This window comes from Erinaceus europaeus, chromosome 4, assembly GCF_950295315.1.
Source record: "Erinaceus europaeus chromosome 4, mEriEur2.1, whole genome shotgun sequence".
In the NCBI taxonomy this organism is placed as follows: Eukaryota; Metazoa; Chordata; class Mammalia; order Eulipotyphla; family Erinaceidae; genus Erinaceus; species Erinaceus europaeus.
In genome coordinates, this window is record NC_080165.1 from 75,184,325 (window position 1) to 75,198,597 (window position 14,273).

The following is a 14,273-nucleotide window of genomic DNA, read 5'->3' on the forward strand; positions in this document are numbered from 1 at the left end:
TTAGTTTAGAGAGAGGATTTGCTTTAAGGGTGGGTGTCTAGACCAAACAAACCAGATGCAGTAAAGTGATACATTCTAAACTGTGTGTCCAGAGTTGGAAACTTTGGAAGAATCTCCTTCACATGAAAGCTAATAGCTTTAATATTGTCATGATTGCTTCAGCCTTTCTACAGTATGAAGTAGACTTGGCATTCGTGGATACTCAGGCAAGATCACTAAACATAGATTCTGCTTTCATTCCTTTAGGGCGTGCCTGGAATTCCTGGTGCAAAGGGTGTTGCTGGTGAAAAGGTAAAAGATGAAAACTCTCAATTAGTATGTTCCTTTATTGCTACAGTAAAATTACTTTAATTAAACACATTATATATCATTTTTAACATCTCCAACCTGCTTTTTACTTTATATTTAACCCTATGGAGAAATCAAGAGGATTTAAACCTTCAAGTGCTTATCTCTTTCTCAAAGACAGTACTTTTGATAAAGTATTCACCACATTTAACTCTTAAAAATGTCTTCCAGGTGGGGACAGAGCACTTTGGTGCTGAGTGTGATGTGGACTACACACTATAATATTACAATCTTGCAATCCACTAATAATACAAATAAAAGTGGAAAAAATATCCTTCTTTATACAATCTAGTAATAAAACCAGAAAAGAAAAGAAAACTTTATAGTTCACTGTCACTTAAAACAAGAACTATATTAGGAATCGATAGAACTTGTTGGTGAATTTAAGATGATTTAGTTTAAACCAAACAAGTACTAGACATGCTGTTCACATACTGATAAAATAATCCTTATACTGCACCACCTATAAATAATCGATAAAATAAATTAAAGGGATAAATAATTTAAATAAAATGCATAACATGTGAGCACTGTGGAAATTGATCACTGTTAGATTATATGGCTTTAACCCGTTAACCCTATGGTCTGTTGAGTATAGTTGTTTCCCATGAAAGGGACAGTGAGAGACTGACAGTGGAGAGAGCATCCCCAGAAATGTATGCTTTTCTAAAGCTTGCTGGCAGGATTTTCTAAACAGGACATGCTTTTACTTCTCTACGTTGCCAGGATTCTTTATAACTTCAAAAGTGTCAATGTCATGTAAAAAGACTAAAAGTACTGTATAGTCAGTGGAAATGGTAAAGAAAGACAAATACAATTAATATTGCGGAAAAAGAAAAATCCTCTCATCTTGTTGCTCAGCTAATGAACTTCATTTCTGAGATTGTTGATACCTTCATTAGATTTCTTTCTTTTTTTTTAAAATTTTTTATTTAAGAAAGGATTAATGAACAAAAACATAAGGTAGGAGGGGTACAACTCCACACAATTCCCATCACCCAATCTCCATAACCCACCCCCTCCCATGATAGCTTTCCCATTCTCTAGCCCTCTGGGAGCATGGACCCAGGGTCGTTGAAGGTTGCAGAAGATAGAAGGTCTGGTTTCTGTAATTGCTTCCCCGCTGAACATGGGCGTTGACTGGTCGGTCCATAGATTTCTATGACTGGCAATACAGTATCCTAAAGTTAAAGACTTTGTTTTAGCCAATAAGGAAGATCTGATATTCTCCAATTTTTAATTGATTTGTAATCTACAAGTTGGTTGGATAGGAGAGGTACAATTTCACACAACTCCCACAACCAGAGCTCTATATCTCATCCCCTCCAATGGAAGCTTTCCTATTCTTTATTCTTCTCGGAGTATGGGCCCAGGATCATTATGCGGTGCAGAAGGTGGAAGGTGGCTTCTGTAGTTGCTTTTCTGCTGGACATGGGCATTGACAGGCCAATCCACTCCCAGCCTGTTTCTGTCTTTCCCTAGTGAGGCAGGGCTCTGGTGAGGTGGAGTTTCACGACACACTGGAAAGGTTGTCTGCCCAGGGAAGTCAGGTTAGCGTCATGGTAGCATCTGCAACTTGGTGGTTGAAAAGCATTAAGATATAAAGCAAAAAAAAAAAAAAACTGTTTAATAATCAGGAACCTAAAGGCAAGAATATAGGAGATGAGATTTGCGGCCTCTATTTTGGAAAATGCTAAGAAGTCTATTTTAACTATATTCCAAGTGGGCCATGACTTAACTAATTTTTGCCTGAGCCTGGCAGCTAACAGCTAACATGCAAGTGGGCTAAAGGTACTGTCTGGGGAGATAGTGTTGGAAAAAAGATAGATAGTTGGAAATAAGACTAGAAATCTGGATTAGGAAAGAGAGTAACTCCCAAACATGGGGAAAGTATATAAATACTATTGACTATAAACTCCATCAATCTGATCTGGGGCCTACATTCAGAACAGGAGACTGTTTAAACACTGATCCCTGTATGTCTGAGCTCACATTCTGTGCTCATAGTTAGGAACATTTTAGGCTGCACTCATTTCAGGACCAGTCTTCCTCAAGTGGCAGAGTATGTTGACGCAGCTTCCCTTGGGAGAGTGAGGCTGTCCCTACCATTGTTCCACATTGAGGGCAAGGTCCTGGAGAGGCCCACAAGCAGGTTCATGATGCTGTTCCTGATGGAGATGATTAGCAATAGTGTAAAGAGGGATCTGTTAAAGGCCTAGACCCATCATATCTATGTGGGAACCCCTGGATTACCTGCCTAGAGCCCCAGATGATAGTCTTCCCCAATTTTCAATGAGAAATTATTGCCATTTAATAATAAACAGTAACTTGGATAAAACAGGTTGGTAACTAAGATGCTTGCAATCCACATTGTTGTGAATTACTCTGAATGTTGCATTTTACCTTTAGGGTGACACAGGTGCTCCAGGAAAGCCTGGTCAGTTGGGGAATTCAGGCAAACCAGTAAGTTATCTTTCTATATATTTTAGACAATTGTTATCATTAAGTAAATCATTGGGGAGTGTTAACTTTTTTCCACTTCCTCATAACAGGGTCAACAAGGACCTCCAGGAGAGGTGGGACCCAGAGGACCCCGGGGACTTCCTGTAAGTATTTCTTTTCTGAAGAATTTTGTCCAAAGCTTTGTTGGATCTTCTTCACTGACTCATTCATCTATAACTGCCTTCTCTTGTGTGAATATGTCTAAGTTCATATAGACTAGGAAATGGAACATTTTATTAGGTAACAATATCTATTTTCCAGAATCTGGAAATAAACAAAAAGCTTTTTATTGTTGTTGTTACTGGGCCTTCACCATTTTGGGTTGACTTTTTTAGTTAGAGAGAAAGAGACATACAAAGAGAGGTAAAGACATCACAGCACTCACGCTTTCTTCAAAGCAGTGGAAGCCAGCCTTGAGCCTGGATTGCATGCATGTCAAAACAAGTGCATTATCCAGGTAAGCTATTTTGTCAGCCCCAAAAGAAAGTGGTTTTAAAACAGATGATGACCCTTTCTAGTTTTGTCTCATGTTGAAGGAAATACTTCAGTGCAGTAAAAATAAACTTATTAAATATAACTCATATACTATGTAATTTACCAATATCAAAGTCTACAATTAATTTAAATCTATTTATATATTTATATAATTATAACAAGAATCAAAACTTTAGAACATTTTTTCAATCCCCCAAAAGAAACACCATAAGCACTTCAGCAAACAGTCTTTGAATCTGCAACTCTAGATGACAGTTGATTGATTTCTGTCTCTAGATTTGCCTGTTCTGAAAATTTTACACAAGTGGAATTATAGAACATCTGGGACTTTTAATGAAAGAGGCTGAGAGAGAAAGAGAGAGAGAGAGAACTATGCCTGTCTCAGGTTCAATCTCTTGCCATACCATATAACTATAAACCAGAACTGGTAGAAAAAAAAAAAAAGGAAGAGGAGGAAAAGAAGAAAAAAAGAGAGAGAAAAGGACATTGCTTTCATTATAGAATTAGGATTTCAACAACATCTAAGGACAGAGAAGAAATAAAGAAAAGGAAGAGAGGATGAAAGAGACCACAGCACTGAAGCTTCCTTGAGTGTGGGGGTCTGACTCGAACCAGGTTGGTACACATTGCAAAGCAGCACACTATTCAAGCTAGCAACTTTGTCAAGTGCCAAGTGGTTTCTGGAAGTTTATCTGTATCCCGAAATAAAACAAACAACCCCAAAACCAACCAAAAAACTAACAAACCAAACAACAACAACAAAAAAACCTACCTCCTGTAACTTTTTAATGAAACTACAGTTTTTTTTAAAATTTTTTATTTAAGAAAGGATTAATGAACAAAAACATAAGGTAGGAGGGGTACAACTCCACACAATTCCCATCACCCAATCTCCATAACCCACCCCCTCCCATGATAGCTTTCCCATTCTCTATCCCTCTGGGAGCATGGACCCAGGGTCGTTGAGGGTTGCAGAAGGTAGAAGGTCTGGCTTCTGTAACTGCTTCCCCGCTGAACATGGGCGTTGACTGGTCGGTCCATACTTCCAGTCTGCCTCTCTCTTTCCCTAGTAAGGTGTGTCTCTGGGGAAGCTGAGCTCCAGGACACATTGGTGGGGTCTTCAATCCAGGGAAGCCTGGCCAGCATCCTGGTGGCATCTGGAACCTGGTGATTGAAAAGAGAGTTAACATACGAAGCCAAACAAATTGTTGAGCAATCATCTACCCAAAGCTTGGAATACTGGAGAGGAAGTGTTAGGGGGGTACTCACTGCAAACTCTAGTGTACTTCTGCTTTCAGGAATATATTTTGCAGTAGTTTATGGATACGTGTGCACATAAGCTCTCTCTCACAGAAACTGGTGTATGTCTAGGTTATGGGACTTTGTTAGAAAGTGAACTACCTGAGATGAAATTAGAGTATACTATGAAAGGAAAGGTGTCACCCGAGTAATGAAGCTGAAGGGTTGTCATTCCACACGTGAAGTCTCTGGACACAGTCTGAGGTGAAGCATGTTGAGGTGGCAATCGTTGCGTTGGTTAGGTTGTGATCGGTGGATGCAATATTATTTGGTTTGGATTGGGAGATGCATATGGGAAAGTGGGCCCTATCCAAGGGTTCCAGGACTGGGGGAAGTAGGGGCTCTATAGTGGAGATGTGAGGTTCCTGCTATCTTAGGGTTCAAAAAGACAATCGATAGTTAATGTTATCATCACATTATTTGTTAATTGGGTTAACTTTGAAAAGTCCTTTTGTTAGGGTTTGCTGTACAGTATCCAGTATCTTGTATATAGCTGTGCTATTGGATGCTTCTAATCTACTTGGTCTAGGCTTTTGAGAGAGTCTGCATATCAAATACACAGCCTATATATTAAAAGGATTCAGTTTGTGTTTTGAGAAACTTTGATACATACAATTGATTTTCCCCCTCTCATATTAATTAACTACTGATTTATATGTCTACATTTTGCTAGGAGTGTACATAAACACCATTCCCTCCACCAAAGGACTGTGATCCATCCCTCCCTTCTGCCCACTCCCACCCCCCACTGGCCCAGGAAGCTGTAGACATACAGAAACTACAGTTTTTAAGTTGACTATAAAAGCAATTAGGGTATAGCTACATCACATTTCTAGAATAATGGTCATATTGTATAACAGGTGCAGAAAAAATTAATTGTGGGAGAAGGACATTGGAATGTTGACAGTGTTGATTATTTCATTTAGCATTCACTTTATAGAGTAGAAAACAGTGTAGTTGAAAGAGCATTGATTGAGTGCCTCTTATATACTTAGACTTTACACTGAACACTGACACATGTTGAGAAGGGTTGGCTTACTGGTGGATAAGTACCATGAGGTGTCTGAAATAATGAAATAGAGGCAGAGATACAGACAGATTTTTTTTCTTTTTACCAAATCACTTCATTGTGTGTGTGTGTGTGTGTGTGTGTGTGTGTGTTTAATGGTGTATAGTACATTTGTTGACATGTGGGTATAGTTCCTCATCTCCCTGTGATATGGGTCTATAAACACTCTTATTCCCAACTTAATTCTCTTTCCATCCTTGTATGCAAGACCATCAAGGAGACTGTTTGACAAGGGGAGGGGGGAAATGTATTGATTTCAATTTTGTGAAGGGCAAAAGATCTGAGTAAGTTATATGTATGTAGGGACTGAGCCTCCACTTCTCTACTTATTTTTAATTTTATTTATTTGTTTGTTTATTTTACCAGAGAACCACTTAGCTTTGGTTTATGGTGGTCTATGAGACTGAACCTAGGACCTTGGAGCCTCAAGTATTAGAGTCTGTTTGCATAACTATTATGCTATCTCCCTCACCCTTATTTTGAATTTTTGTAAGTGCCCAAATTTTTCCATTGTTCTTGTCTTGGTAATATTCTTGTCTTGGTAATATTCTTCCATCATCTTTCCTATCTACAGTTGAACCTGTGGGTTTTATGATTTCCTTTTTTATTAAAAATTTTAAAAATATTTATTTATTTATTGGATAGAGACAGCCAGAAATCAAGAAAGAAAGGGGAAATAGGTTGGGAGAAAGAGAGACACCTGCAAACCTGCTTCACCGCTTGTGAAGCTTTCCCCCTGACAGTGGGGACTAGGGGCTCAAACCAAAGTCCTTGCACATTGTAACATGTGCGCTCACCCATGTGTGTCAATACCCAGCCCCCTGTGATTTTCTTTTCAAGGTTTCCTATATTTGACTTTCCTTTTAAGCACCCACTTGTACCACCATGGCTCAGATCATTAAGTGTTGCTTGCATTATTGTGTCCTCTCCTGATTTACTTTACTGTTTTTTAGTGTTACCATACCATAGCTCTGGGTCTGCTTCTCCAAGGCTTCTCAGAACTTTCCAGGACTTGAATGGATTGTGTTTGTTCTGATGTCATGATTCTGCTTGACATGAGTGCTGCTCTACCTCTACTTTTTTAAAACATTTTTTATTGTGATTAATAGTTGGTTACAAGATTGTTAAGATTACAGTTTATAGGGAGTCAGGCGGTAGCACAGCGGGTTAAGCGCACGTGGTGCCAAACACAAGGACCAGTGAAAGGATCCTGGTTTGAGCCCCCAGCTCCCCACCTGCAGGGGAGTCGCTTCACAGGCGGTGAAGCAGGTCTGCAGGTGTCTTTCTCTCCTCTTCTCTGTCTTCCCCTCCTCTCTCCATTTCTCTCTGTCCTATCCTACAACAATGACATTGATAATAACTACAACAATAAAACAACAAGGGCAACAAAAGGGAATAAATAAATATAAAAAAATTAAAAAAAATATTACAGTTTATAGTTAGTCACCATACCCACCACCAAATTTCTGTATCTCCTCCCTCCTTCCTCCCAAAGATAACTACCACAGTTCTCACAAACATTTTATTTGCTCCTGTTTTTGTTTTTGCAATTATGTATATCAGTTCTCTAGACTCCTCATATGACTGAAACCATCTAGTAGTTGTCTTTATCTCTTCACTTATTTCACTAAGCATAATCACCTCCAGTTCCATTTTGTCCTAAAGAACACAATATCATCTTTTTGTTTTGTTTTGTTTTGATTGCAGAGTAGTATTTAATGGAGTATATATCTCATAACTTCTTTATCTAGTCATCTGTTAATGGGCATTTAAGCTGCTTCTACTCTCTGGCCATTGTGAATAATACAGCTATAAATACAAAGGTAGATATAACCCTTTGAATTTGTGTTTTCATGTGCTTTGGATAAATGCCTAACTGGTATTGTTGGATTAGATGGTAATTCCATTTTTATTTGTTTAAGGACTCTCAATACAGTTCTACGAGCAGTGGAACAGGGTCCCTTTTTCTCTACAACATTGCCCAAACTTGTCTTTTCTTCTTTTGATGATATAAGCCACTCTTACAGGTGTGAAATGGAACTTCAGTCTAACTTGAATTTAAATTCTCTACTGATAAGTGAAGTGGGTCATTTCTTCATATCTGTGGGCCAAGTGTCACTCATCTTTAGAAAACTGTTTAGTTCTTTGGCCTACTTTTTATTGGGTTATTTTTACTTTTTTTTTTTTTTTGTAGAAATGCACCAATTCTGTATAGATGTTTGATATCAGTTGCTTGTCAGATATGTGATGTCAAATATCTTCTCCCCTTTTGTGGGCTGCTTGGCTACTCTTATATAGTTTACTTTTGATGTGCAGAAACTTTTTAGTTTCATATAATCCCACATTAACTCTTATTTTCATTTCCCATTCCCATATGGTTGAATTTCCAAATACGTCTGTGGTGTGAAGCTCCTTCAAAGTTTCACTGACATTTTTCTCTATAAATTTTAGCATTACATTTTTATTTTATTTTGGTGTATGGTGTTAGGTGATGGTCTAGTTTTACCTTTCTACATGTGACTGTCAATTGTCCAATTTTCCCAACACAATTTGCTGAAGAGACCTGCTTTACCCCAGTGAATTTTTTTGGACACTTGGACATATATTAGGTGGCTGTATAAGTGTTGGCTTATTTTTATGCTCTGTATTCTGCTCCATTGATCCAAGTGTCCATTTTTATTCCAGTATCACAGTTTCATTTACTATTGCTTTGTAATATAAACTGAAGTTTGGGAGTAGGATACATACAGGCTACCTCTTTATCCCCAGCCTTCCCTGTTCAGTCTCCACATTTTAGTAAGCACCCAAAGCGTTATTATTATTATTATACTGTAAAGGCTAAACAGGGGGCTGGGTGGTGGTGCACCTGTTTGAGAGCACATGTTACAATTTGCAAGGACTGGGGTTCGAGACCCTGGTTCCCACCTGTAGGGGGAAAGCTTTGGGAGTGGTGAAGCAGTGTTGCAGGTGTCTCTCTCCCTCTCTGTCTCCCCCTTCCCTCTCAATTTCTGATGGTCTCTACCCAATAAATAAAGATAATTAATGTTTTTGAAAGCTAAATAGAATTTTGCTATTGGGAAGAATAGTACAGAAAAAGGAGAAAAGGGATGATAAAAGTACCTCAAGTTTTCTAGAGTTTATATTCTCCTGTACTATAGAAGTCAGTCTCATTTTTCCTAAGCTTTTTAGCCCTTTATCACCAATAGCCTCACACACAAAGGCCCCAATATGGTATGTGAATCATTAAATTGCCTTAGCCATGACTGAGAATATGGATATCTGCACAACTATATTTTGGATTGGCAAAGTAGCTCACCTAGAATGCCCTTGCTTTACCATGTGCATAACCCATGTTTGCATAAACCATGTCAGGTCATCATTACACTGGGGAAAGCTTTGGTGCTGTGGTGTCTTTCTCTTTCTCTTTCTGTCAGCAAAAGTCAGCCTAGAGCTGTGAAATCTTGATAAGATTAAATAAAAAGAAGAGAAAAAAAAAGGAAAGAAGGAAAAAATTATTATGTATTTCATTTACTTGTGGTTGCCAGTTGTGGTTAACTACTCCCTGCAGAATGTGTTTTGCTTAATCTATATTTAAGAGATAACTTTTATATCTTGATTACTAATGCTCACTTTGCTAAATGTGATGTTCCAGGACTTAAAAAAACTTGCATTTTTAAAAATTTTTATATATTTATTATTGGATAGAGACAGAGAGAAATTGACAGGAAAGGGAAGACAGAGATAGAGATAGATATATGTAACCCTATTTCACCACTTATGAAGCTTCTCCCCTACAGGTAGGATCCAGGGGCTTGAACCCGGATCCTTGCACATTGTAATGTGTGTGCTCCACCAAGTGCACCACTACCTGGTCCTCTTGCATGCCTTTTGTACACACAGAAATCACAAGAATGGTACCAGAAAAGTGCTCTCCTAACACATTGTTCTTAGATTTTTAGTTATTGTCAAAATATACTTTGCTTCATAGAGAGGTGATTTTCTTAGAATTATCCTAGTTAAAAATGACCAAGGGTTTATAGGTTGGAAATGAAATAAAAATGAGAAACTGCATGTTGTGTAATTGTGCAGTAATAGGGGAATAAATGCTCATAATTCCACTAATGTTTCTCTCACACCTACATGTGCAGAGTTCTCATGGGTATAAGCATTTAGCAGGGCTGGCTATCTATTCTGGAGTTCTGATCCAGTCATATGTATTACTACGGGCTTCCAGTGGTTGAAAAATATTGATGTACCAAATAATGATGTCCGGGGCTGGGTAGATAGCATAATGGTTATGCAACAAGCCTTTCATGCCTGAGGCACCAAAGGTCCCGGGTTCAATCCCTGCCACCCCCATAAGCCAGAGCTGAGCAGTGATCTGGTAAAAAAAAAATATCATGAAAGACAGAGAAAATAATATTTTAGAAAAATTTTGTTTTGACTAGGAAGATAAATAATCTCTTCTAAAATAAACAAAATACTATACAATCTTTTAATTTAGCCCTTTGCTTATTGAAAAGAAAAAAAAATATTTTGACAAGGTAACCAAGGTTTAATTTATTTAGAAGTAAATAATTATGCTTGTCAAGAACTGAGCTTCCCCTTTCTGATATGAGTGATAACTCTTAATTGTTCAGTGAGTTAAAGTTATTTTTGAAATCAGTGACATTTAGGACCACAGTCATAGTACTATTCAAAAAGTATTTTGAAAAATTCCAACAAAACAGATGTCCTTAAGACATTTTCTGTTTAACTTTGAAGTACTGGAACAAATTGATGTGGTATTAAATATAGATATATATAGAAATCAGTCTTAGTGGCTGTTTTTATTTTAGATTTATAACCTTCTAAGTGCCTGTCCTTATAAGATACTTTTTTTAAATTTAATTTTTTATTTATAGAAAGGAAACATTGACTAAACCATAGGATATGAGGGATACAACTTCACACAATTCCCACCACCAGAACTCTGTATCCCATCCACTCCCCTCCCCTGATAGCTTTCCTATTCTTTAACCCTCTGGGAGTATGGGCCCAAGGTCATTGTGGAATGCTTAAGGTTGAAGGTCTGGCTTCTGTAATTGCTTCCCCACTGAACATGGGTGTTGACAGGTCGATCCATACTCCCAGCCTGTCTTTCTCTTTCCCTAATGGGGAAGGGTTCTGGGGAAGCAGAGCTCCAGGACACATTGGTGGGGTTTTCTGTCCAGGGAAGTCTGGTTGGCATCATGCTAGTATCTGGAACCTGGTGGTTGAAAAGAGAGTTAACATACAAAGCCAAACAAATTGTTGACCAATCATGGACCTAAAGTGGACTAGTGCAGATGAAGAGTTGGGTGGATCTTGTTTTGTAGATAGCTAGTAGGCATATTTTAGTTATATTCCAAAGGGCCTGTGGCTATACTAGTGTTTTTTTTTTTTTTTTTTTTTCCTGAGCTTGAAATCTGATATGAAGGTGGATCCTAATTATTGTCTGGGGAGGTGGTGTCATTGCTGGCAGAAGGACCAGAAAGCTGATCAGGGGTGAGAATAGCTCCCAAATATGGGAAGGTGTATAAATATTGTTGACTGTAAACCCCATTGATTTGATATGATTTGGGGCCCATATTCAGCTTGGGAGCCTATGTGACCTCTGCATCCCTGTAGATCTGAGCTTACATTCTGTGGTCACAAGCAGGAACGTTCCAAGCTGCCCCAATCAGGACCCATCTTCCTCAGGTAAAGCAGAGAGTACATTGTCAATCCTCCCTTCGGAGGATGGAGCATGCTCTACTATTGTTGATCCAAGTTGAGGGCAAGGTCATATGGGGCCTCACAAAGGGGTCTATTGTGTTGTTCCTGCTAGGAGCGACCAGTAACAATGGAGAGAGGGATTTATTCAACGTCTAAGCCCAACGTCTGTTTGGGAATCTCAGGACTCCCCAAATAGGGACCCAGCTGATGGGATGGCCTGATAGTGATTAAAGAGTCATCGTTAAAGTATGCCAGTCTCTTGCCCTTATTCAGCTTTTGCAGTCCTTGTTTTGATGAGGTTAGCTTTGGAGTGGGTGAGAGAACTGTAATAGGCAGTAGGTGAGGAGGGTATCTAAGTTTAAGTAGACACTATTTCATTACTGACTCACTACAGACTATTGTATATTTTTGCTTAAGGTATATATTTTGCCCTACTTTATGGATAAATGTGAACATATTCTCTATCTTACGGGACCTGGTCTATATCTAGGTTTTGGGATTTTGTTAGGGAGTGAACCTCCTGGAATGGAATTAGAGAATCCTATGAAAGGAAAGGTCTCACCCGAGTAATGAGGGTGAAGAGTTAACATTCCATGCCTGATGTCTCTGGACAGTTTGAATTGAAGCATGCTGAGGTGGTACTCCTTGCGTTGATTAGGTTAGGATCGGTGGATGCAATGTCATTTGGTATGAATTGAGAGAAGCATGCAGGAAAGTCAGCCCCACCCTAGCGGTTCCAGGACTGGGGGAAATACAGGCTCTAAAGAGGAAGCGGGAGGTTCCTGCTGTCTTAGGGTTTAAGAAGACAACAGATAGTTATTGCTATAATCACATTATTTGGCAATTAAGTTAACTTTGATATATCACTTTGTTAGAATTTGCTGTGTCATACACAACATCACCATAATTTATGTCCTTTGACCTTATTTGCATATAGCTGTGCCACCTGTTGCTTCTGTTATCCCTGGTCTAAGCTATTAAGAGGGTCAACATATTAAAGATTCAGCCTATGTATTAAAAAGACTCAGTCTGTGATACAAAAGGTTTGAGACATTCAGTCAATTTTCCCCTCTCATATTAATTTATGTGATTTATGTGACTACAAATTGATGGGAATGTACATAAACACCATTTCCACCACCAAAAGATTGTGTCCCATTCCCCCCTCTGCCTTCCACCCCCTCCCCATGAAGCTGAACATCCACCCTCACCCTCAACCCAGGGTTTTTACTTTGATGCCCTACTCCAAATTCAGTCAAATTCTGCTTTGAGTTTCCCTTTCTGTTCTTCTTTCTCAACTTCTGTTTATGAGTAGGATCACCCATACTTATCTTTATCTTTCTGACTTAGCTCACATAACATAATTCCTTCTAGCTCCATCCAAGATGGGTCAGAGAAGGTGGGTTCATTGTTCTTAATAGCAATGTAATATTCCATTGTGTATATATACCACAACTTTCTTAGCCACTCTTCTGTTGTTGGGTACCTGGATTGCTTCCAGGTTTTAGCTATTATGAATTGTGCTACTATGAACATAGTTGTACACATTTCTTTTTGGTTGGATATTATGGAGTCCTTGGGCTATATCCCTAGGAGAGGGATTACTGGGTCATATGAATGGTCCATGTCTAGCCTCGTGAGAGTTCTCCAGACTGCTCTTCACAGAGGCTGGACCAGTTTACATTCCCACCAGCAGTGCAGAAGGGTTCCTCTTTAAAGGACACTTCTTATCACTTCTAATCATCTCACAAATGCTAAACACTAAGATAGCTCCTAAACTCATATACTAGGCAGATTATTTATATAAAGACTTGGCATCTATTTAAAGAGCATTTTAAAAAACTTGTAGGAAATGACTTTATAAAATTATAGCTCATAGGTAGACTTGTAGATTGAAAAACATTTCTTTTTAATGTTATAATAGGAATTTTATTATTTATTTAAAGTTTTATCAGTGATTTAATACTGATTTACAAAATTGTAAGATAATCCCATATCGTTCCCAACATCAGAGTTCTCTGTCCTGCTCCTTCCATTGAAAACTGCAGTAGTTCTCCCAAGGTCACTGATATAGACTGATACTATAACTATTGATATATATTTTATATATTTACTCTGTATATATATATATATATTTTCTTCCCATTTTCTTAGTGGTCTTGCTTTCACTTCCTTTTTCTTTTAAAAAATTACTTTTATTATTGGATATGGATAGTCAAAAATTGAGAGGAGGGGGAGACAAAGAGGGAGAGAGACAGAGACACACCTGCAACACTGCATCACCATTGGAGAAGCTTTCCTCCTGCATGTGGGAACTGGGGGCTTGAAGTAGGGTCCTTGCTCATTGTAACATGTGTGCTCAACCAGGTGCACCACCACCAATCCCCTTCCTTTTCTTTCCTTCCTTCCTTCCTTCCTTGCTTCCTTTCTTTCTTAGTATTTATTTATTTATTTTCCCTTCTGTTGTCCCTGTTGTTTTATCATTGTTGTAGTTATTATTATTGTTGTTATTGATGTCATTGTTGGATAGGACAGAGAGAAATCAAGAGAGGAAGGGAAGACAGAGAGGGGGGAGAAAGATACTTGCAGACCTGCTTCACCACTTGTGAGGCAACCCCCTGCAGTTGGGGAGCCGGGGGCTTGAACCAAGATCCTTATGCTTTCCTTGTTCTTCGCGCCATGTACGCTTAACCCTCTGTGCTACCTCCTGACCCCTCTTCCCTTTCTTTCTAAGCCAGCCTTACACCTACTATTACTTCCAGGTGTCTTTCATATTTTCCTCTTCTCTCTCAGGTAAGAGAACAGTGTGTGGCTTCCTCTGGTG

General features: G+C 38.7%; 1 protein-coding gene across 2 annotated transcripts in view; it reads left to right on the forward strand.

Annotated features, from left to right (window-relative positions):
- The window catches only part of COL9A1 (collagen type IX alpha 1 chain), a 103,188-nt gene that overhangs the window by 56,003 nt on the left and 32,912 nt on the right, over positions 1 to 14,273 (forward strand). For both annotated transcript variants that reach the window (XM_007529032.3, XM_060189989.1), the window contains 3 exons: positions 247 to 291; positions 2,758 to 2,811; positions 2,901 to 2,954. In XM_007529032.3, the coding sequence (XP_007529094.1) occupies positions 247 to 291; positions 2,758 to 2,811; positions 2,901 to 2,954 (153 nt within the window). The remainder of the gene's footprint in view (positions 1 to 246; positions 292 to 2,757; positions 2,812 to 2,900; positions 2,955 to 14,273) is intronic.